The 22,861-nt window shown below is 23.2% G+C and overlaps 1 protein-coding gene across 1 annotated transcript in view; it reads right to left on the bottom strand.

Moving 5' to 3' along the window:
- Positions 1–22,861, bottom strand: part of LOC145835645 (outer dense fiber protein 2-like) — a 133,976-nt gene that overhangs the window by 31,715 nt on the left and 79,400 nt on the right. The window contains exons 20-21 of the mRNA XM_082943324.1: positions 13,588–13,680; positions 13,142–13,258 (exon numbers count right to left, since the gene is read on the bottom strand). Of these exons, the coding sequence (XP_082799450.1) occupies positions 13,142–13,258; positions 13,588–13,680 (210 nt within the window). The remainder of the gene's footprint in view (positions 1–13,141; positions 13,259–13,587; positions 13,681–22,861) is intronic.

The raw sequence follows: 22,861 nt of genomic DNA, 5'->3' as shown, positions 1-22,861 counted from the left end.
AGTATTACTCAGAAACTGCTAAAATTGAAAGAAAAAATTAAGTTGGTTTAATGAATGTTGATATTTAGGATATAACTATTTTTATAAATACATGTGTATAATGTATACCATAAGTATATTGCTACCAAAATTAACTACTTAATAAAAAAGACATTTAAAACACTAAACATCAGTATAAAATGAGAAATTAATAAAAACGTTTACATCTTTGTGATATCTGTTTTTAGATTGTTTTATGCATTTAAGTTTTAAATTATCAAATATAAACTTGACTTTTTATTAATTTTTCTTTGTAATATAACTTAACGAATGAAACTCATTTAGTTGTTTACGATAATCTCACACGTTACCGAATATTTACCAACAAGTTATCACTTAAAACTAACTGACGCGTATATATATCAGTTTTATGTTTATGCCTAATAGCTGTCACGGTGTTCTGCCTAAAATATATCTGAACAGAACACTCTAACAGCTTTTTTTGTGTATATATTTTTAATTTTGCTGTTCAAAATTATTTTTCGTCAAGAATATTTGCCAAACACATTTTTAGTTAAAAGAAAAATTAACTACTAAATAAGTTGATAAATATATTTATGTTTTTTAACAATTTACATGTAGCTTAATTTTTTAGAAAATAATTTTAAAAATAAATTAACTAAAACTTACAGTTAAATTTTTTAAGTTAAAGGATAAATATATAAATTAAGCTTAGAAATTTTTGTTGACACTATAGTTTTTCAAAACATCTAAGTAAAAAAAGTTAAGTACTACATAGAGTATTATTTATAAACTGCTAAAATTGAAAGAAAAAACTAAGAAAGTTTATATTTAAGAAATTAAATGTAACTCTTTTAAAAAATACATATATATATACCATGCATCGGCAAGCTGCGGCCCTTAAAAAGTAAATCTGCGGCCCGCGAGCACGTAATTTTTTTTGAATAGAATGCGAACCGCGAGTATGTAAATGTGGACAGCTGAACAAAAACATATTTTAATTCTCTTTTTTTAAGTAGTTTGGTTTAGTTTGATTAATTTTCTTTTAGGGTTTTTTTTTGCTTTTTATCACTAATCTAGATAAACTAGTGTAAGTTAAAAATAAATAAATGTAATAAAAAAATTTCGCATACCCCTGAAGATTCTCATGCACACTGAAAATTTTGTGCACTTTAAACTAAATTCTAAGTATACACTAGTGTACACTTTGGTGACCACTTGTCTAAGTCAAACAATTTTTTAGAATTTTTTTTTATTTGCTTTCTAGGTTATTTTTTACTTTTCAATGTTTTATTCATGTTTTAAATTTATAATTAGATGTTGTTTCTTTTACACCCAAAGTTATATATTTCTAATTATTATACATAGAACATGATCATAGAACATGAATGGTATGATCAAGCCTTTTGTTAAACTTGAGCTTGTCTCACGAAAGTCCAGGCTTATGCTCTGCAGACTTCTGCCGATGTTTTTGTTGGTAATAGAGAACATGTCTTAATAAGTAAATTTTTTAAAGCATACCATATATACTTTTTAATCTAGCGGTGGTAAATAATTTATTTTATAAAACTTAGACTTTCCTAAGTTCAGACGAATATAATAGAAAAAAACATAAAAACATTTTAATTTGGAAAAACTTTAATATTTTTAAGAAAATTAATTAACATTAATCTCTTATGATAATAACAGTGTTAAAGACTTAACTTCGAATTTTTTTTCGAGTATAGTTTATTTTTAATTCAAAATTTCGACACTTTATAAGATTAACTATAATTAATAATATTTTAATCACTAAAAATTTAGTTTTAAGATTCTCACTACATTTATGTCTACTTTAATATATGTTTTATTAGTATTAAGTAATAATATCAAATATATAATTTAAAATCATTTACATTGTCTTTAGACCTTTTAATTTTTAGATTTCCCGATTAAATTCTTGTCAAATATGACTCCAAACTCATTAGTTTCGACTGAAGCGTGTTTTCCTATTAAAATAAATTTGAATTTGATTAGTAATCATTAAAAAGTAAACATGAGTTACAACTTTTAGGTTAGCAATTGTGTTTTCAAATCCTTAAGTCAAAAAAAAGTTTACACTTTATTCAACTTCTGCTGTTAGAAAATAATTTACTTAACGCAATTAAGTTGTTAGTTGTGTTGACAGTTAAAAACTGTAGTAATAATTATCAAAAAACACAGCTTGAACTACAACATAACATAACTTATGTACTAATAAAAATGTATCTGATACTCATAACATTGAATGCACACCTAAATAAATTTTGAGGACAAATGCATACTTTGAAAAATACGTTTCATTATAGTTTATATTGGTATTTAGTATTTATCTGTTTGTTTTTTTATAATAAACACCATGATAGCTTTAATCAAACGTGCAACAAACATTATGAAGTTAAAAAGTTTTTATAAAGTATTCAAGTTTTAGTATACATAATATTAAAAAACTACTGTTCATACGTTTAGTTACTCGATTGATATTTATAAAACTAGAAAAATAAACATGTGATTTTATAAACCTACCCTAAAAAAAAAGTCAATAAAAATTTCAGCAATATTAATACCCTAAGTATGTTGAATATTTAAAAGTATCGGATTAGCTATTTGTAAACTATAATAAAGACAAATACTTATTTTTAGAATGGTTTGTAATAATTTTTTACATTAACTTACACATTTTTAGAAAAAATAAATATAGTTTTTTATGAATAAATTTAAAACTATCTAATAATATTTATCATGTGAAAATAAAGTTAAGTGTGAGTTTATAAAAATTGAAACGTATTTTAAACATTTAGACTATATTGATTTAATTTAAAAAAAAAGACTAAAATATGCATTAAAGTGTAAGTTAAGGTAATATAATAATTATTGGTATAATTCTTCTATAGTAGTTCATATTACTATAGTTTAATCACTTTAGTAAGTAATCAGAAATTTGAGTTTGCTAAGAAATATTTGCAATTAAAGTTACACTCGGTTAATATATAGGAAAATAAAGTAAGTGTTTTGCAATTTAATTATATAACGTCAGTGTATAATCAAAATGCAGTTTCAGTTAATCAAAATTAGGAAAACATTTTCAAATATATTTTTGAATAGATCAACTCATGTTTTATAAGTGTTTTTTATCCAAAAATAATTACTTAACTGCTTATTTGTTTTATAAAAAGTTATCAAATATAATGTTTTAAACAGAAAATCAAAACAGTTAATTTAGAAAATATATTTTACATTTAACTAGAATATCTAGTTTAATTTTCATTTGTTATATTGCAATAGTTTTAGTTTTATTTTATTTTCTTTATTTTGTGATAGCCTGAAATAAAACAATTAGAACAATTAGAAAAAAATAAACATTATATAATCTATTAACTCAGTATAATTTGTCGAAAACTACAAATTACTTTAAGTTTAAGAAATTTATGAACTGTTAAAAATATTAACTTGTTTTTATTGATATAAAGTTAGTGGAATAACTTAAATTAGAAGTTCATTTTGTCACTAAAGCTTTAAAATCTTTAATTAAAAGTTTTTTTTTTCTCATTAAGGTTTAAAAACTTTAAGAAAATTTTATAAACTTCAAACTATACTGTAACAAATCGGTCTTTTATATTTTTGATTTTGATTTACCACACTTATTTCTAAATTGGCGCTAAAGAGTATTTATGTTCACTTTGATTTGTGTTACCAGTTGTTTAAAAAAAATGCGTTTGTTGCATTGCTTTTGTTTAATAAAACTCTTGATCACGGTTATTGTTAAAATTTGTTATATATTTTCGGCAGTAAATAACTATTAACAATTTGTGATATTAGTTGTAATGAGTAGCTCAGATAGTACTTTCAGAGTTGAACGCTCAACTTGTGTGGCTAAAAAAGAAGCAAAGCTTTAAAAGGTAACAACCCTAACCAGCCTGGGTTCGTTACAATATATTTTCAAACAACAACATATGTTTGGTTTGGAGTCGAAAATATTGTAAAATAATGAACTTACAAAGTATATAAATCTATTAGGTAAATTTTTGTTATAAGAAAAAAAATGTCATGTATTATTTTAAAACTACGAAAAAAAATCATTAGTTTAATATTAATTACCTCACAAAAATAAAGCTTTTCTTTGAAAATTTAGTAGCAAAGGTTTAAAGGTTTTAGTAGCAAAGGTTAATTTTGCGACAAGGTTTCAACTACTAGTACTAAGAAATTTTTGAACTGTACAAATAATTTAACACAGAATATTAAAAAAAATCTAGCACTTAGTATGTTGTTTTTATCATATTCTGGCAAGTGTTTTTGTTCTAATCTATAAATAAAAAATTTCAACAAAATAGACTTCTTATTTTAGTATGACAACTTAAAGAAAATATTGATTAAAACAGTTTTACTTGATTTATTAACATTGTTTAATAAAGTATAAACGTTTTAAAACTACTTCATTAAATTCAAGATAAATTTTAAAAATATGCGACCTTAAAAAAACAATATAAACTATTAGTACTGTTATTTAATTAATTTATTATTTCAACAGAAAAAAAATTATATACGAAAATAGAGTAAGTATTTCTTTATTTTGTTACGTCTAAAAACAATTCAAATACAGTTCAAGTTATTCAAAAAAAAATTTTAAAGTTTGTTTTTGAATAAATAAACTTATATTTTTTAAGTATTTGTTTTGTAAAAGCAAACTTTATATGCTTTTTTTTATTGAAAACTTAAAAATACAATCAATATTTTTTAAGGTGTTGAAAAAGTATAATAGTGTAAAATATATATAAAAAAATTTAGATCAATTTAAGTTCATTTTCATAATTGTTAAGTTTAAACTTTGCTTGTGATTTATGATAGCTTCAAAAAATAGCAATAGTTATTAATACTGTTGTGTAATAATGTTCTTAACCCTGTAAAACTTTTCAAAACGGTTGAAAAAGTTATTTTTGTTGAAAGTTATGACTTACTTTAATCTAGGATAACTACAAGATATGTTATTTACTTTTTTATCTGATAAAAAATTAGTGTATTGACTCTGATTAGATATTTTACTGAGTCTATAAAATTTTCAAGGATTCAACAAACAATGAATAAACTTGAACTAATTTGAAACTTTGAGGTTTCACTTAAACAATAATGTTTGATAACACAACTTTAAAATAATAGTCAAATGGTTTTAAACTACTTAAATTATTTTGTCTAAACATTTACAATAAACTACCATTTCTAAAGGTCATTATTTGTTAATTAACCTAAAAAAATTCAAATAAAGTATCAGTTTAAAAGTTAAAAAGTGTTAAATTTTCTTAATGAACACATTTGCAAATTAATCTGACCAAAAGTTAACGAAAGAAAACAGCTTATCATAACTTAGCACTTTTTACAATATTATAATTGAAAAAACATCAAAAAATCTAAGGTTTTATACTTACTTAGTACTAAAAATTTTGTCAAGTTAAAGTATAAAAAAGACTTATTTTATAAATTAAGTACTTTCAAATTGTTTTTATTTTATTCAGACGGAAATTTTTATGTATCTTTATTTGTAAATATCAATAAAAATATCAAAGAACTTAAAATAAAAAATTTTGATAAAATGTACTTAAAAAAAAAGTCGTATATTAAGGTTTAACTTGATTTCAACTTATATTTTGCAGACTAAACAAATTATTATTTAATAGAAAACAAAACATGTTATAAACAATTTACAACGTACTTATTTACTCTCAGAATATGTTTTATCTAAATTTGCATTTACGATCAAGTTTCGGTTTCAATTTGTATTTTTTCTATAGTCAAGGTCTAAAATTTTTTTAATCACTTTTACAAGTGATTACAAATAAATAATGAAGTTATATATAGAAATGAGATTAGGAACCTGTTATTAATATATATGAAAATAAAGTTAGTATTTCTGAGTTTTATTATATTACGTCACTAAATAATTCTAATTAAATGCTTTCAAAAATTACGGCCTATTTTTTTTTGCATATTTAAAAAAATAAATTAACTTAAAGTTTAGGATAGTTTGTAATATTAAGTGAATAATTTTGTGTATAGTTATTCTATCCAGCATATTAAATGATTATAAGTTAACCAAAATTCAAAAGATAAACAACCTTAAAAAAGTTTTGTTTTGATTTGAAAAGTACTAAATCTTTCTATGAGTTTTTTTCGTGAATTTAAAAAGTCTGAAAATAGAAGACTCAAAGTTAAAAAAACTTTTAAAACAATTTGTTTAAATGTGTTTAACTTTTTAAATTCTTAACAATACAAATTATTCTTATTTAAAGCTTTAAATTGTTTCTAACTATGACAACAACAAGTTTCTAGTTTATATTTAAAAAAATAGTACAATGACCTCGATTGAAACTTCTTCAAGGTTCAAAAACTAAAACACATGGTGCACAAAGTTTTAACTTGTTTAAAATTTTTAATTTACAAACTTTGAATATGTACTACAGTATTTATTGTTCAGTCGAAAGTATGTGACAACACAACCTTGAAACAATAGTTAGTTACAATACTTGAATTATTTACATAAAAAGTTATAAAAAAAAAAAAAAAGTTTAATGCTCATTGTTCATTGATTACTTCTAAACTACATAAATATCAATTAAACGTAAATTACTTAACAAAAAAAGTTTTAAACATAGTGCGTAAAAATTAAAAACATGCGAAGTGTCTACGAAAGTGTTTCTAGTAATGTAAAAAACCATTTAACTTAACACAAAATTAAAATTAACCTAATGTTTTAAATTTAACTAGTTTTTTTATATTAAAGAAATACATATTAACAAAGTAGTTTTTTTTTAATATAATATTATAACTAAACAAATTCTTGTTATTATATTCTAACGGGCGTTTTTGTATGGACTTTTATTGGAAAACATCAATAAAATTATCAGTTTAAACAATTTAAAACATATACTATCAATAGTAATTTAAGTTGACTATTAAGACTTAATTTATTCAACTTGCATCTTTCAGATTAAACAAAGTATTACTTAATGAAAAAGGAAAACCTTAGAAGTATTTTACATTGTTCTTGTTTACTCTCAGAAATGAGGTTTACTTTCATTTGCACTAATGCTTAAGTTGAATTATTATCAATAACATATACAAATGTTACCGAGTCGTCGACTATCATAATTTTTAATCACTTGTACGTGTGATTATAAATAATGTAACTTTTTGTCTAACAATTACATCAGATATCGCCAATTATAAATACACGACAAAAAATTCAGTATTTCTGAGTTTTTTTCTATATTACGTCATTAAACAATTCAATTTTTTATCAAAAATTACAGCAAGCTTTTTTTACATATTTTAAATGTATATACTTAGAGTTCAACACAGTTTATAATAAAAATAAATAGTTCTGCGTATAGTTGTTTTAAGAAATAATATAACACATAAATGATTACAAGTTATTCAAAATAGTAAAGCTACTTAGAAAAAAGTTTAATTTAGATTTGAATAGTGTTAAAGTTTTTTTTAACAAATTTTATTTGTTAATTTATAAAGTCCCAAATTTGAAGTCTCAAAGTAAAGACAAAGTTTTAAATTGAATGTTTCAAAATAATATGTTTTAAGCTGTAAAAACTTTAAATTGGTAACAAAATAATTATTTTTATTGACAGATCTAATTTGTTACAAACTAAGGGAACTATAAGCTGCTAGTTTACATTAGAGTTGCCGGTAGTTTTCGAGAATTTTGTTTCTAAATTTTCTGAGAATATTCCAGGTTTTTAAAAATACAAGTTTTTAGGTATTTTCTAGTTATATTTTAAGTTTAAAGATAAGTTTGAGCTTATAAACTGTGAACGGTAGTATAACATCATTGAAAACATACTGTAAACCTACTTTAAATGAGTTTATTTATAAAAAAATGTTTGATGAAGACAAAAAAAAAACTTTGTCTATACGATCGATTCTTTGTTTGAAACTGATATTTTACTACTTAACAAGTAAAAGCTGTTTAAGATTCAGTAATTGATCAAAACTCCAGGTTTTTTTTTAAATATTCTCAAGTTCTACGTTCTCCAGGCTTTTTGGCAACCCTGAAACTATAATCTGCTAGTGTGATATAAAATAAGTACATTAGTCTTGAATGAAACTTAATTATTTTTACAGTTTTAAGAACTTCAACAAATAGTGCACAAAGTTTTAAAAATTTTAATATTTTGTAATACTTACTTTAAATATGTACAACAGTAATTATTGTTCAGTAAAAAGAATGTACCAACCCAACTTTAAAACAATAGTTTAATATAATACTGAAAGTATTAGCATATATAAATTTAGAAATATAATTAATTTAAATACTCATTATTCGTTGATTATTTCAAAACTAGAAGCATATCAATTAATTTGGACATTTAAAACTTAGTTAAAAATCAAAATTTTAGATATTTGATTTTGAAGTTTTAAACTACAATTTTTAAAGTATTTCAACGATTAGTATTAAATAATAAAAACACAGATTTATTTAAAAACTACTAACATCGTCTTAAGACATTTTTATTTATAAACTTTCCAATTAGTTTTTGTCAAACCTAGTTTATACTTATTAGTTTTAACTTTATAGCGTTTTCCTACAAATATGGAATTAATTTAAGTAAAGAACATAAGTATTATATGTTTGTTATATATGTAAAATGAACTAACTATTCTATTACTGTGTAATGGATAATTTTTGTATAATTTAGTTTTTGTCTTAAAAAAATTGCTTTTTATTGAATACTTGGCTGAAGAAGCGTATTGGCAGAGACAATTGTTCCAAGCAGAAGTCTATTTTGTGGTACTTATGTTGTAATATATATGTATGTATAATCAAAGTTAAAACTTTCTTTTTTGAAGGCCAACAAACTAAAATACACCATGAAAATATCAAACCAGCTGTATTTTAAATAATCTGAATAAAATAATTTTACACGAGAAAAATCTATAAAATTTGTCACAGTAGCAAATAACAAACTTAAGAGATTTAGTAACAACTGATGTTGTAAGTAGTTTAAATTATAAAAAACTGTTTAATGAGATTAATAATTTATCAGATTATTAAAAATTTAACATCAGAGTTGTTGTTTATTTGTAAAATACAAAATTTTAATTTACTTAAAACTGTTTTCGTTTAATTATAAAATTTAATGGATTCATACAACGTGTAACATTAAATAGTCTTCATTATTACAAATAAGAATTCAAAACTAAACACAATGAATAAAAGGTCTAAAAAAACTAACAAATTAATATTTCAATAGTCAGTTTATCGACTTCATATTTTTTAATTGAAAAAAAAAACTAAGTTAGTAATCTGTTAGCATAATCTTATAAAAAATAAAACACTAAAAAATGTAAAACTGCAAATGCAGAGATTTAAGTATAACAAAAGTGCTTTTTAAAAGGCAAAGTTTCACTAATTTATACAATTTATTACCTGAAACTTCAAAAAAGTATAAGTTTACAAAAAATTAAAATTATTCAAAAACTTTTAGACTATAATAAATTACTTTAAGAAAAGGTCTGCTAAATTTTTATACACAAATATATATATATGCAAGCCTCAATAATAATTATTCGTGTACATGTTTCTTTTCGAGTCGTTACTTATGAATATTTTTATCACTTATACAAGTGATTACAAAAATTCTTTTTTAAATATGAGATGCAACTTATTATAAAAAACTAACTAAATTTATACATAAAAATATACACAAATATATATATATGCAAGCCTCAATAATAATTATTCGTGTACATGTTTCTTTTCGAGTCGTTACTTATGAATATTTTTATCACTTATACAAGTGATTACAAAAATTCTTTTTTAAATATGAGATGCAACTTATTATAAAAAACTAACTAAATTTATACATAAAAATAAGTTAAACTATAGGTATTTTTTTAAACTACGTCACTAAACATTTTAAGTTCCAATATATTTGTTCAAAAACTTTGATAATTTTTATTGTTTTGATAAATCTACTCATATTTCATACGTGTTTGAAATGCAAAATATTTTTATTGTTTTAAATGCAAAACATGTTTTTATGACTTTTTATAAAAGCAATTAAACATAAGCTCGCTCCTAAGTTATTCAAAAAAAAAAATTGTATAAGGTATATTTAACAATTTTGGATCAATGTTCAGTTAATATCATACTGTTAGGTTTCCAACTTTGTTTTTGAGTTATGACAGCCTTAGAAAATAAGAGCAGTTATCAACATTGTTGTCATAAATAGTTTTTTGAACTCTGTAAATCATTTCAAAAATAAATAAGATAATGAAAAGCTTTTTTGAAAGTTTCCAATTGTTTTAAACTAGGAGAAGTAAAGTATGAATTATTTAGAAATTTAACTTTGTATAAAACGTGTACATGTACTCTGATTAATACTTATACCGAAGTCTCTAAAGTTTTAGAATCTTCAACAAACAATGGATATACAAACTTTTTTAAATCTTACTAGTTTTGATACGAATACACAATTTACGCATGTAACTATGTACGATAACAAAACTTTAAATTAATATTTAGATTTAAAAAAATGTTAAATGTGTTTTTTGCACATTTACATAAAAAAAAATTTATTTCTAAAATTCTTTTAATGTTAATTACTTTAAATATATTTTAGTACGTTTGCAATTTAACAGGTATTGAAAAAAAAGACATAGAGCAGTTAAATATACAATAGAATAATACAAATGTATTAAGTGCTAAATTATGTACGGAAAAGAGTTTCTAACGCATCTTTGTAAATTTTTATGACTAAGAGTTTCGAAAAAAAAATTATTATAATTAAGCACTTTAGCACTTTTTACATAGTAATAATTTAAAATATTCAAAAAGAAAGGTTTTAATCGTACTAATACTAATAATATTTCAGTTCAAAAAATACTTATTTTATAAAACTAGTAGTTAACAAACTGTTTTTATTTTATTATTGCGGACTCTTTGTTTGGATTTTTATTAGATTGTATATAAAAATATAACTTCAAAAAACTTAAAATCAATACTTTTGATAATAAAAAATGTTGATTATTAAGGCTTAATTTGATTTTAGCTCATACTTTCCACATTAAACAAAGTGTTATTTAATAAAAAACGAAATATGTTAAGTATTTTACAACATTCTTGTTTACTCTCAGAAAAAGTTTTAATCAAATATGCACTTGTGCTCAATTTTTTTGGTATCAATTTGATATATATTTGTTCCTTAGCCGTAGTTTAAAATTAAAAATACAATACTTAACATAGAAGTTATAAACATAATATATAAAAAATGTACAAAAGTACTTAGTGTAAAAAATGTTTGTAAAATATAATTATTTGCAAATTAAACTTAACACTAATTAAAAAAATATATATTTTTAGATTGTTTTTCTGTGTTAAGTTAGTTACAATTCGATGGATTTTTTGCTAAGCTTTAATCGTACTAGTACTTGAAGTTTATGTCAAACTTTATAATTAATCTAATATAGAAAAAGTTTAAAATCTTATTATAATAGAAACTTAGTAAGTTGTCGCTGTTATATTCCAACAAATTTAGTTCGTTTAGATCTTTTTTTAGAAGCATCTGTAAAATATAATATTTAAAACATTTTAGTATAATAAAACTAAAAGAAGATACTGATATTCAAAGAATTTTAATAAAGATTTAATTTTAATAAACAATATTTAAACGGTTAAAAAAAGTTTAACTTTCTCAAAATCGAAGTTAAGAAAAACTTTAAACCTATTTGATACAGTAATAAAATTTTCTCATTAATTGTGTTAATATTCCGGAAAAAATTTATAAAAGTATTTCGGTCGCTAAAATTTGTAAAATTTTATAAGTATTCACAAATTAACTTTGGATGTGCGGAATCTTTACAGTTAATAATAAGCTTAGAATTTATATAAAAAAGAAATAAGTATTTTAAAAGTATATCATGTTACGTCACTAAACAACTTAAATGCAGTATATTTTATCATAAGTTAAGACGCACATGACGATAATCTTTTAATAATTAAACTCATACTTTTTGTTGTAAATTTTGGGTACGCAAAATCATAAATTTGTTTAAATTTTCAGGCATTATTATTTTTTATTTATTACATAAACATAAATAGCTCAGTGCCTAAAAAGTCTTAGAGTTTTTTTTCAATAAAACCGGGTAAAAATAATAAAATTTACTTGAACTTTTGTTAGAACATAAATAAGCATTTTACTTTACAGTAAATTTATCAATACTTTTTAGTTATTACAAATAACTATATTACATATGATATTAGAAAAAAAAAATTAATAACAATATTACTTTAAAAACTTTTGTAAATTAACACAAATATTTTTGTAATAATTTATTAGCCAAAAAAAAATTATATAAATTATAAAAAAGCACAGTTTGGTAGAAACCTGGACGAAATAGAAAGTTAAAAACAATTAAAAAAAAGTGTTTTGGTCAATATTATAAAGTCACTGTGTTAAAATTTTTCAAGCAGAATTTCTAAGCAGCTTAACAAAAAAGTTGTTAGATTTTTAAAAAAGTGTTAGGTTAAAGGCACAAAACAATAAGAAATTGATCAAATTATTTTAAAGATAAAGTACTAGTAAAATAATTGATTTAAATTTGGTGAATTAACTTTCATGATATTTTGTATGTATACAAGATAGATTCTTATCTTTAATAAAACGTTATAAAATTATAATTATCTTTATAAAATACAGAGTTAATTACTTTTTCATTTAGTTTTGTGTTATTTTCAGCTAAAAAAACCGTAAGGTTAAAATAAAAGTTTATTTTATATAATTAAAAACCGAGACTTAACTTGTAATATTTACTTGAAGCAAGCAATTAAAAAATTCCTTAGATAAAAATCCTTTTTAACTTATACTTGTAAAAATAAATATTTAAAATATAAGAGTTATTTCACCAAAAAAAAAGCTTTAAAAAGTTGTTTAACTTAAATCTTTCATCAAATATTAAGAATTTTCGACTTGTTAAAGTTATTAACATATAGGAATTATAGATCAATAGGTCACGGGTTCGAGTCTTAGTGGAGTCACATTTCGTTTAATAAAACTTTATAATCGATAGGTTCTAAGTTCGAGTCTAGGTGGAGTCACATTTATTATTTTGTAAAAACTTGATTGTAACTGCTTTTTAGAAAATCCACGTAACTTCTCATTGACGTGATGCTTTTCTCCGATTGGTCCAATTGTTCCCTGACGTCATCAAACCGCATTTGCCATTTCCGCACCGCCTGAAAGCAGTTTTGTGTTAGGGGAATTTTTATGAAACATTTCAAGGCTATAAATATTTTATTGAAACAAACTTGAACCGTCATTAGTTCTTATAAATTTATTACATTAAAATAAGTTTAATTTTATTTTTCTTTTTTAAAATTTACTTTATTTATAATTCAAAACTTCAACAATTTATAATTTTAAGTAAATTAAAATAAGACTTCAATCACTAGAATTTAAGTTTTTAGCTTATGAAGCTTTATTCTACTTATTTGAGTTTGTTTTTAAAACATGTTAGATTAATAATAGATATTTAAAACAAATATATAACTAAAAAATCACTAACATCGTCCTTAGACCTTTTAATTTCGAGATTTTCTGATTTCATTCTGGTCAAATCTGATTCCAAACTTATTAGTTTCGACTGTAGTGCGTTTTCCTGTAAAAATGAACAAACTTAAACATTGGTCATAAGTAAAATATATAATAATAAATTTTCCAGAAAAAAATATTGAATCTAATGAAAGTTCAGACAAAAAAAAAAGGTTAAACGCATTTATTTTAAGTATTAGCTTTGTTTGAATGCCAGAGAACCGAAATTAAACTATTAAGCAGGTACCCTAACTAGTTGTATTTCAAATAATCTGCCTTACAGCTGTTTAAAATTAGTAGAAATTCAATAATTTTTGTGACAGCTACAAACTTTAATTACAGAGAGGTTTTCCTGTAAAACATTTTGATTATTAAAATTGATTAAAATACTTAATCAATATTCATGTAAGGGTTGCAACTGGTTTTTGAGAAATTTATTCCAGATTTTTCGAATTTCTTAAGGTAAAGTCTAGTTTAAGGTAAAAAACTGTGTTAAGTAGTATAACAATATCGTAAAGCTACTTTAAATGTGTTTTTTAAATAAAAAAGTATTTGCTGACTACGAAAATATCATCAATATGATAGATTTTTCGTGTTAAATCGAAACTTTTCCACTTAACACGTAAAAACTGTTCAAAACTCGAGGTTTTTTTTTCAATATTTCTCAAATTCTAGCTTTTTCCAGGATTCCAGGTTTTGTGGCAAACCTGGCATGTGTAAATCTTTATTAAATCAAAGTTTTAATCAAAAAATATTTTTCAAATCTATTATTTTTTTAAAGCCGAAAAACTAAAATAAAGTATTAAAACAAGGTTATTGATAAACAAAACAAGTTTGAATTCATAAAAATTTAAGCAATTTTCAAACTTTTAGACTATATCAATCTACATTAAAATAAAGACTTACAAAAATACTGCAATAATGTTTAAGTTGAGGTGATGCTACGTTTTATTAATAAATTGTATAGTAAAATTTGTTATATCACTTTCGTAAGTGATTAAAAACTTCATTTTCAATAAATACCACCGCTTGCTGATGAACTTACTATGATTATATATACTAAAATGAAGTAAGTGTTTTGGTATTTTATTATATTACGTCAGTAAATTATTTGCATGCAGTTTCAGCTGTTAAAAAATATGAAAACACTTAACAATTCTATTTTAAATAAACGAGAATCTTATTTTAAAAATTTATTATGCAAATACAATTTGTTTTGGGCTTTTTTTTTTGGAAATATTCTCAAGTTTAACCAATCTTTTTACGGAATTCAAAACAGTTAGTTATGAAAGTTTTTTGACAATTTGAAAAAGTGTCTAGCTTATGTTTTACTCGTAAGATATTTATAGTTTTCGTTTTTTTAATTTTGTTTTAACATTATGAAAACCTCAAAAAAGAAAATGTAAAAAAATATTAAGAGTAGGTATTAATTAATCTTTCCAACTCTGTAAATCTTCTAAAAATAGCTGTCAAAACAATTATTTTGTCTACAAGTATAACTTTCTAAAGTTGAATGTTAGCTGTTAATACTATTTATTGGTTTATATTGATATGAAGTAAGTGGAACATTTTTAGTTATAAATTCAGTTAAAATAAGTTATTAATTTACAATTCATTATTTTACAACAAGGTACAAGTTTATACATGTTAAATTAAATAAAGATGTGCAAATTTAATATTTTGTTCAAAACCGGGTTTCGGTGACAAAAAATTGTGGAGTTGACAAAAAATTAGTGAGATTTTTGTCACTAGTCAGACAAATTCAGTCGGACCGATTGATCACTTTAACTTAGTAAAAAATATAAATTAAGTACATAGTAAATGTTTTTTAATATTTTAGATATTTTTTTATTCTACTTAAATAAAACATGAGCTTAAAGTAATAATTTTAACAAAAAAAAAACTCACTAAGTAAAAAAATATAAATAAAATATATTATTGATTTTCAAAGCTTTAATTTATTAGTTAACAGTATTTACGTGCTAAACAAAGTAGAATATTTTTTAAATTAATACTGATTATTTTAGGGATTATTAAGTCTGTTTACTTTAAGAAATAGGTTTTATTAATGCTTGCATTTATGTACAAGTTGATATATAAATAAATTATTTAAATACTTCAAAGTCTTTGATAATTTAAAATCTTATCACCTTTACAAGTGATTAGAAATTAGGGTTACAGTTTCATCTTACTTGCCTACATAACAGAAAAATTGTATATACTAAAATAAAGCTAGTGGTTCTAAGTTTTATTAAAATACGTCACTTAACAACACACATGCCGTTGTTATGTTATGATAACTTTTAACAATTTCTTTTCGAGTAGATCAACTTATATTATACAAGTATTATTAGTAAGTATGTTGTATAAGTAATAACAATCAAAAACAAAATATATTTTTGTTACATGAAAACATTAAAAGTTAGCAATTATTTTAAGGTATTCAAAAAAGTAAAGTAGAAGGTATACAAAACAATTTTGATTTAATGTATACTTTAATTTTCTTCTGCAATGTGCTTAGGATAGTTCAGTTTAAACACAAGACTAAAAGTTTATAAAAAAAAACAAAGTAGTTGTTTTAAAATAATCTGCTCAACCTTTAGAAATGTTTAAACTTGTTGACAAAATAATTGGCTATTGGTCAATTATAAATTGAAGTTTAAGAAAATTTTTAGTTGGTCTAAAGTTATCATTTAAAAGAATCATTAGTTATTGGAGCTATGTAAAAGCTTAAACTTATAAAGTTTAGATAACTTTTAAAAAGCTTTACGCTGCCCACTTCTAACTAAGTAAGTTGTTGCCTTTTTGTTTTAACAAACGTTGACATTTGGATCATTAATTAAAAACCGTAAATAAGAAAAATATTTCAAACAAATGAATTAATCACTGTTTGAGTTTCCGGACAAAATTCAGGTATTAATTCGAGCAATATTCGTTGATGATACGCAATTAAAGTTATAAATTTTCATCATTATTACGAGTGATGATATAAATTACAGAATGTTGAAAATATTTAGGCAAATCTCAAACGGCTTTTGTTAATATAAGTAAAAATAACACTAGTACTTGCGAATTTTATTATATCACGTCACTAGACAAGTTTCATGCAGTATAATTGTACAAAAACTACGACAAATTTTTTTTACAGTTTTTCAAAAAATTATCTTTACTTTACAAGTTTTTGCTATGCATAAATAAATATGTTTCAATGCTTATTTGTTGTACAAAAAAAAAAGAGAAGAATACTATTAATTTGGCAGGATATTTAAAAAAAATAATGAAGAAGAAGTATGAGACAATTTGGTTCGATGTAAAGTTTAATTTTCATAACTGTTGGTTTTTCAATGTTTTTGTCAATTATATAAGTATAAAAAAGAAGAAGAAATTATAAAGACTGTTGTGTTGTAACAATGTTGTTTTTCAAAACAGCTAAAAGTACTTTTTATTGTAAATTATTGTTTAATTTTAATACATAGAGCTTTAATATAATTGGCTTTATCTAAAAGTAAAAGCAAAATAGCTCAACAAAAAGAAAACAGTACAGTCATTAATAAAGTGTCTTATAAAATATTAAGCTTTTAGTTTAAAAAATATTTAAAGAATTAATGTTGATAAAGCTAAATTATTTCAAAATTAGAAGAACAATTCTTTGATTTTATAAACATAACGTTAAATAAGAAACAGACTCACTAATACTTATAGATTTATTAATATCCTAAATATTTTTATTATTTTATAATTGCTAGTTAACCTTTTATAAACTATAACAAGAACAGTAATTATTTAGAAAAGCGATTATTATAAATTTGTATATAATTTTTTTTTCTTATTCTAAAGCTTTAAATTATCTAACATAGTAGTCTTATTAGTTGTATTAGTGGTCGGGACATATTTAACTTAAACAATTTACATGTAGTATAAATTTATAGTAATTAATTTTAACACAAACTTTGTAACTTTTAATTCATATTTACAGGTATTAAAGGTTTAATATAAACTTTAAGCTTATAAATTTTTGTTGACACTAGCGTTAATCAAAAAATCTAAGCAATAAAAAAGTTAAGTACTGCATAGAGTATTACTCATAAACTGCTAAAATTAAAAGAAAAAATTTAGTTGGTTTAATGAATGTTTATATATAATATAACTATTTTTTAAATATATAAGTTTACAATTTACTATAAATATATTGCTACCGACATTAACTACTTAATAAAAAAGACAATTAAAAAATTAAACGACAGTATAAAATGAGCTACTAATAAAAGTGCTTACATCTTTGTGATACCTGTTTTTGAATTGTTCTATGCATTAAAGTTTAAATTATCAAATGTTAATTCTATTTTTATTCATATTTCTTTGTAGTTTAGCAGAACGAACGAAGTTTAATCATCATTTATGACAAAACCACACGTCACTGAATATTTACCATTAAATTTTCACTTAAAAGTAACTGACGCGTATATATATCAGTTTTATGTTTATGCCTAATAGCTGTCACGGTGTTCTGCTTAAAATATACTTAAACAGAACACCCTAACAGCTTTTTTTGTGTTTATATTTTTAATTTTTCTGTTTAAAATCATTTATCGTCAAGAATAATTGCCAAACTCATTTTTAGTTAAAAGAAAAATTAGCTAGTAATTAAATTGATAAATATATCTATGTTTTCTAACAATTTACATGTAGCTTAATTTTTCAGTAACTAATTTTAAAAATAATTTTGTAACAGTTTCACTAATACTTACAGTTATGTTTTTCAAAGTTTTAGGATAAATATAAAAATAAAGCTTATAAATTTTTGTTGACACTAAAGTTTTTCAAAAAATCTAAGCAAAAAAAACGTTAAGCACTACATACAGTATTACTAAGAAACTGCTAAAGTTGAAAGAAAAATTTAAGTTGGTTCACTGAAAGTTGATATTTAAGATATAACTATTTCTATAAATACATAATAATGTATACTATAAGTATATTGCTACCAAAATTAACTACTTAATAAAAAAGACATTTAAAACACTAAACATCAGTATAAAATGAGTAATTAATAAAAAAGTTTACATCTTTGTGATATCTGTTTTTAGATTGTTTTATGCATTTAAGTTTAAAATTATCAAATGTAAACTTGATTTTTTATTAATTTTTCTTTGTAATATAACTTAACGAATGAAACTCATTTAGTTGTTTACGATAATCTCACACGTTACCGAATATTTACCAACAAGTTATCACTTAAAACTAACTGAGGCGTATATATATCAGATTTATATTTATGCCTAATAGCTGTCACGGTGTTCTGCCTAAAATATATCTGAACATAACACCCTAACAGCTTTTTTTGTGTATATATTTTTAATTTTGCTGTTTAAAATTATTTTTCGTCAAGAATATTTGCCAAACACATTTTTAGTTAAAAGAAAAATTAACTACTAAATAAATTGATAAATATATTTATGTTTTTTAACAATTTACATGTAGCTTAATTTTTTAGAAAATAATTTTAAAAATAAATTAACTAAAACTTACAGTTAAATTTTTCAAGTTAAAGGATAAATATATAAATTTAGCTTATAAATTTTTGTTGACACTATAGTTTTTCAACAAATCTAAGTAAAAAAAAGTTAAGTACTACATAGAGTATTGTTTATAAACTGCTCAAATTGAAAAAAAAAACTAAGAAAGTTTATATTTAAGAAATTAAATGTAACTCTTTTAAAAAATACATATATATATACCATGCATCGGCAAGCTGCGGCCCTTAAAGAGTAAATCTGCGGTCCGCGAGCATGTAATTTTTTTTGAATGTAATGCGACCCGCGAGTATGTAAATGTGGACAGCTGAACAAAAACATATTTTAATTCAATTTTTTTTAAGTAGTTTGGTTTATTATTATTATTATTATTATTAAGTTTATTGTCCAACAAAGGACCTAGGCATTAAAACCTAGACCACTTAAACTGAAAGACACTAAAAAGAAAAAAAACAAGTTAAAGTGATAAAATAAACATAAACATAAAACTTATACAAAGTACAAACTGAATAAATCAAAACTTTCACAATTCAACGTTTCCAAAGTCACCAATCTCCAATTATACGTTCCAAAGCAACAAATACCTGTAACAAGCGTTTCTGTCAAATCTTCAGAACCTGTCTTCATCTCGCAGAACACTGATCTGAGCTACTATTTGCCACTCGTTATGACGGCAAATTCAGTCAAAAATCACTTCAAAAATGTGGCAGCAACAGTTCACAAATCTAGCTTAGGAATCAACTGAGAATCCAATAACTTCAAAATCTAAAGCCCAAAGCACATTAACAACAGCCCTTCCGAAAAAATCAAAGTTGAAAAGTACCTAAAATCTATAAGGGGAAGGTGTAGCTTACAGATTAAACTACCAATAAACTACATACCACACACCAAATCAATGGCTAAAGAGATGAACAAAACTAATTACTTATAAATTTTACTGGTAAATATTTTATTTAAATCAAATCTTTTTAAGTTTAATCGAAAATGTTTAAGATTTTCGCACGATACTAGTTCATTTGGAAGTTTGTACCACATTTTTACCGAACGATAGAAAAAAGATTCGTGCCAACCAACATAGTTGAAATGATATTTGCATGTATATTTTCTATTATTACCTCTGAGTGAGTAATTATTTTCATAAGGTTTAAAGAAAGTTTGAGAATCAATAGTAGTTTCATTGTTAATCAGTTTAAAAAAAGCAATTAGATCAAATTCAAGTCTTCTGTATTCTAAAGTTTTTATATTAAGCTTTGTTAGTCTGTCTATGTAAGACGTATATGAAATGTTGCACCGATTAAAGATTAATCTCGTAAATTTTCTTTGAATAGATTCTAGTTGGTTGATGTCTTTTTTAGAATATGGTGACCATTATGGTGTGTTGTATTCCATTTTAAGCTTTTAAGAACTTGAAAAGATAAAATTGATGCAGTACGGTAAATATAGTTAATATGATGGTTCCATTTTAAATTATCTGAAATAAAAATTCCGAAGTCTTTGAATACCTCAGTTTTAGGTAAGATTGCATTGTTTATTTTAAAATCAAACGTTGAAATAGGTGTACTTTTGTGAATATTCAAAACATGACATTTGCTGGGATTTAGGTTTAATCTCCTTTCTTTTAACCAATTGTAGATTTTATCTAAAGATTTTTGTAAAACTAAGTTAGATTGGCTAAATATTTTTGTGTCGTCTGCAAAAAGCTTAATGTTGCTATTAGAATCAATCTCTAAGGCTATATCACTTATATAGATTATAAATAACAGTGGACCTATAACCCCTCCTTGCGGAACTCCACTAAAAATTGGTAAGGATTCTGAGAACGTGTTACCGATAACTACTCTTTGTGTTCTTTCCTGAAGAAATTCTTTGAACCATTCAACTAGATTTCTATTAATTTTGTATTGAGATAATGTTTTAATTAACTTAAAATGAGAGACAGAGTCAAACGCTTTCTGAATGTCTGTATAAATTACATTGATAGATTTATTGGTAAAAAAGATACTAACCATGAATGAAGGCAATCCAATAATTGAATACACGAAGTTCGTTTAGGAAGAAAACCAAATTGTTTCGGAGAAATAAGATTATTTAAGAAAAGATGATTAAGTATTTTTAAGGAAATTATATGTTCAAAAGATCTGCAAAAGCTACTAGTTAGTGAAATTGGTCTATAGTTTAATGGATTATTTTTGTTTCCTTTTTGAATATTGGTATAATATAAGATATTTTCCATTGCCTTGGTATGAAAGATGTCGCTAAAGAGCAATTAAAAATTAACGAGATTGGAAAAATGAGAGAGCTAATAGTTCGTTTTAAAAAATACGAAGGTATATTTTCTGCTGTTCTGAGTATTCTATCTTTTAAATGATTTACAGATTCAATTATTTCATTATTACTAATAAAAAAATCCTGAATTTCAGGACAACTCTTATCAATAAGTATAAAATGTTCATCTTCATAATCTTTACTAAATACTTTTTGGAATGATTTGTTAAAATAAGAGGCTTTATCAAAGTCGGAAATTAATGGTAAGTTATTTTCATCAAGTAAAAGAGGAAAAGAAGGTGATAGATTTAGCTTTGATTTTACAAAAGAATAAAATTTTTTTGAATTAGTATTTTGACAGAAGCTTTTTTTATATTGTATGTCGAATTTTTTTACAGCTTTTTCGTATGCTTTTGAAACTAGCTTGTATTTTTCAGTAATCTGCTGATCTAACTTGCATTTTTTGTATAGTTTTTGCTTTTCTTTTTGTAGCTTTTTTAAATTAGAAGGATATATCTTACGTTTTCTATTTTTCTTCTTCAAGGGTACAAATTTTTTGATTGTAAGATTAATAATGTTAACAAATTTATCATAAAACTCCTGTAAATTCTCTGATTTATTATAAATAAATTTCCAATCTATACTAGACAAATATTCGTTGATACACTTAAAATCCGCTCTGGAAAAATCTGGGTAAAGTGTCACAGTAGCTGATTTCATGCTCTTTTTAACACTAATGCCAAAAGATATAAGGGAATGGTCATTAGTATTAGTTAAAGGTGAATCTACTGAATGAAATTTAATTCTATCCAACCCCATGCAATTACAAAGCACTAAATCAAGAATACCACCGTCTTTATGTGTAGGTGAATCAATAACTTGAGTTAAATAGTTTTCTGAACAAAACTTAATAAAATTTTTATTACATTCATTGAAAGTTGAACTCGGAATACTCCAATCAATATTGGGAAAATTAAAATCACCAATAATATAGAAAGAAAAATCTTTTGGTGTGAAATGTTTAATGAGGTCAATCATGTTTGATACAATTTTTATAGATTTAGAAAGATTTGGAGGAATATAAATACATAGAAATCTTAACTTTAATCCGTTGAGAATTAAATCAAAGCATATAAATTCAAAACCGTCAAAAGCAATAAATTCACTTTTGACTTCAATAATTTTGAAATAATTTTTAACAAAGACAGCAACGCCTCCCCCCCTGCTCAATCTATCATTGCGAATAAAGTTATAACCAGATGGACAAAAAATAGAATTGATAATGTTTGGATTTAACCAAGTTTCAGTAAAGAAAATTAAGTCTATGTTGTTTGTGCACATATGAAACTCAACGAAACTTATTTTGTTTAAGATAGATCTAATATTTGTATAGGATATTTTTATTATAAAATTTTTACTAGACTTTGACCTATTGAGAAAATTTGTGTTTAA

This window comes from Thalia democratica, chromosome 5 (genome assembly GCF_965202585.1).
Source record: "Thalia democratica chromosome 5, ktThaDemo2.hap1.1, whole genome shotgun sequence".
Lineage (NCBI taxonomy): Eukaryota > Metazoa > Chordata > Thaliacea > Salpida > Salpidae > Thalia > Thalia democratica.
Note: the sequence above shows the minus strand (reverse complement) of the source record. Positions and strands in the feature narration are given on the sequence as shown.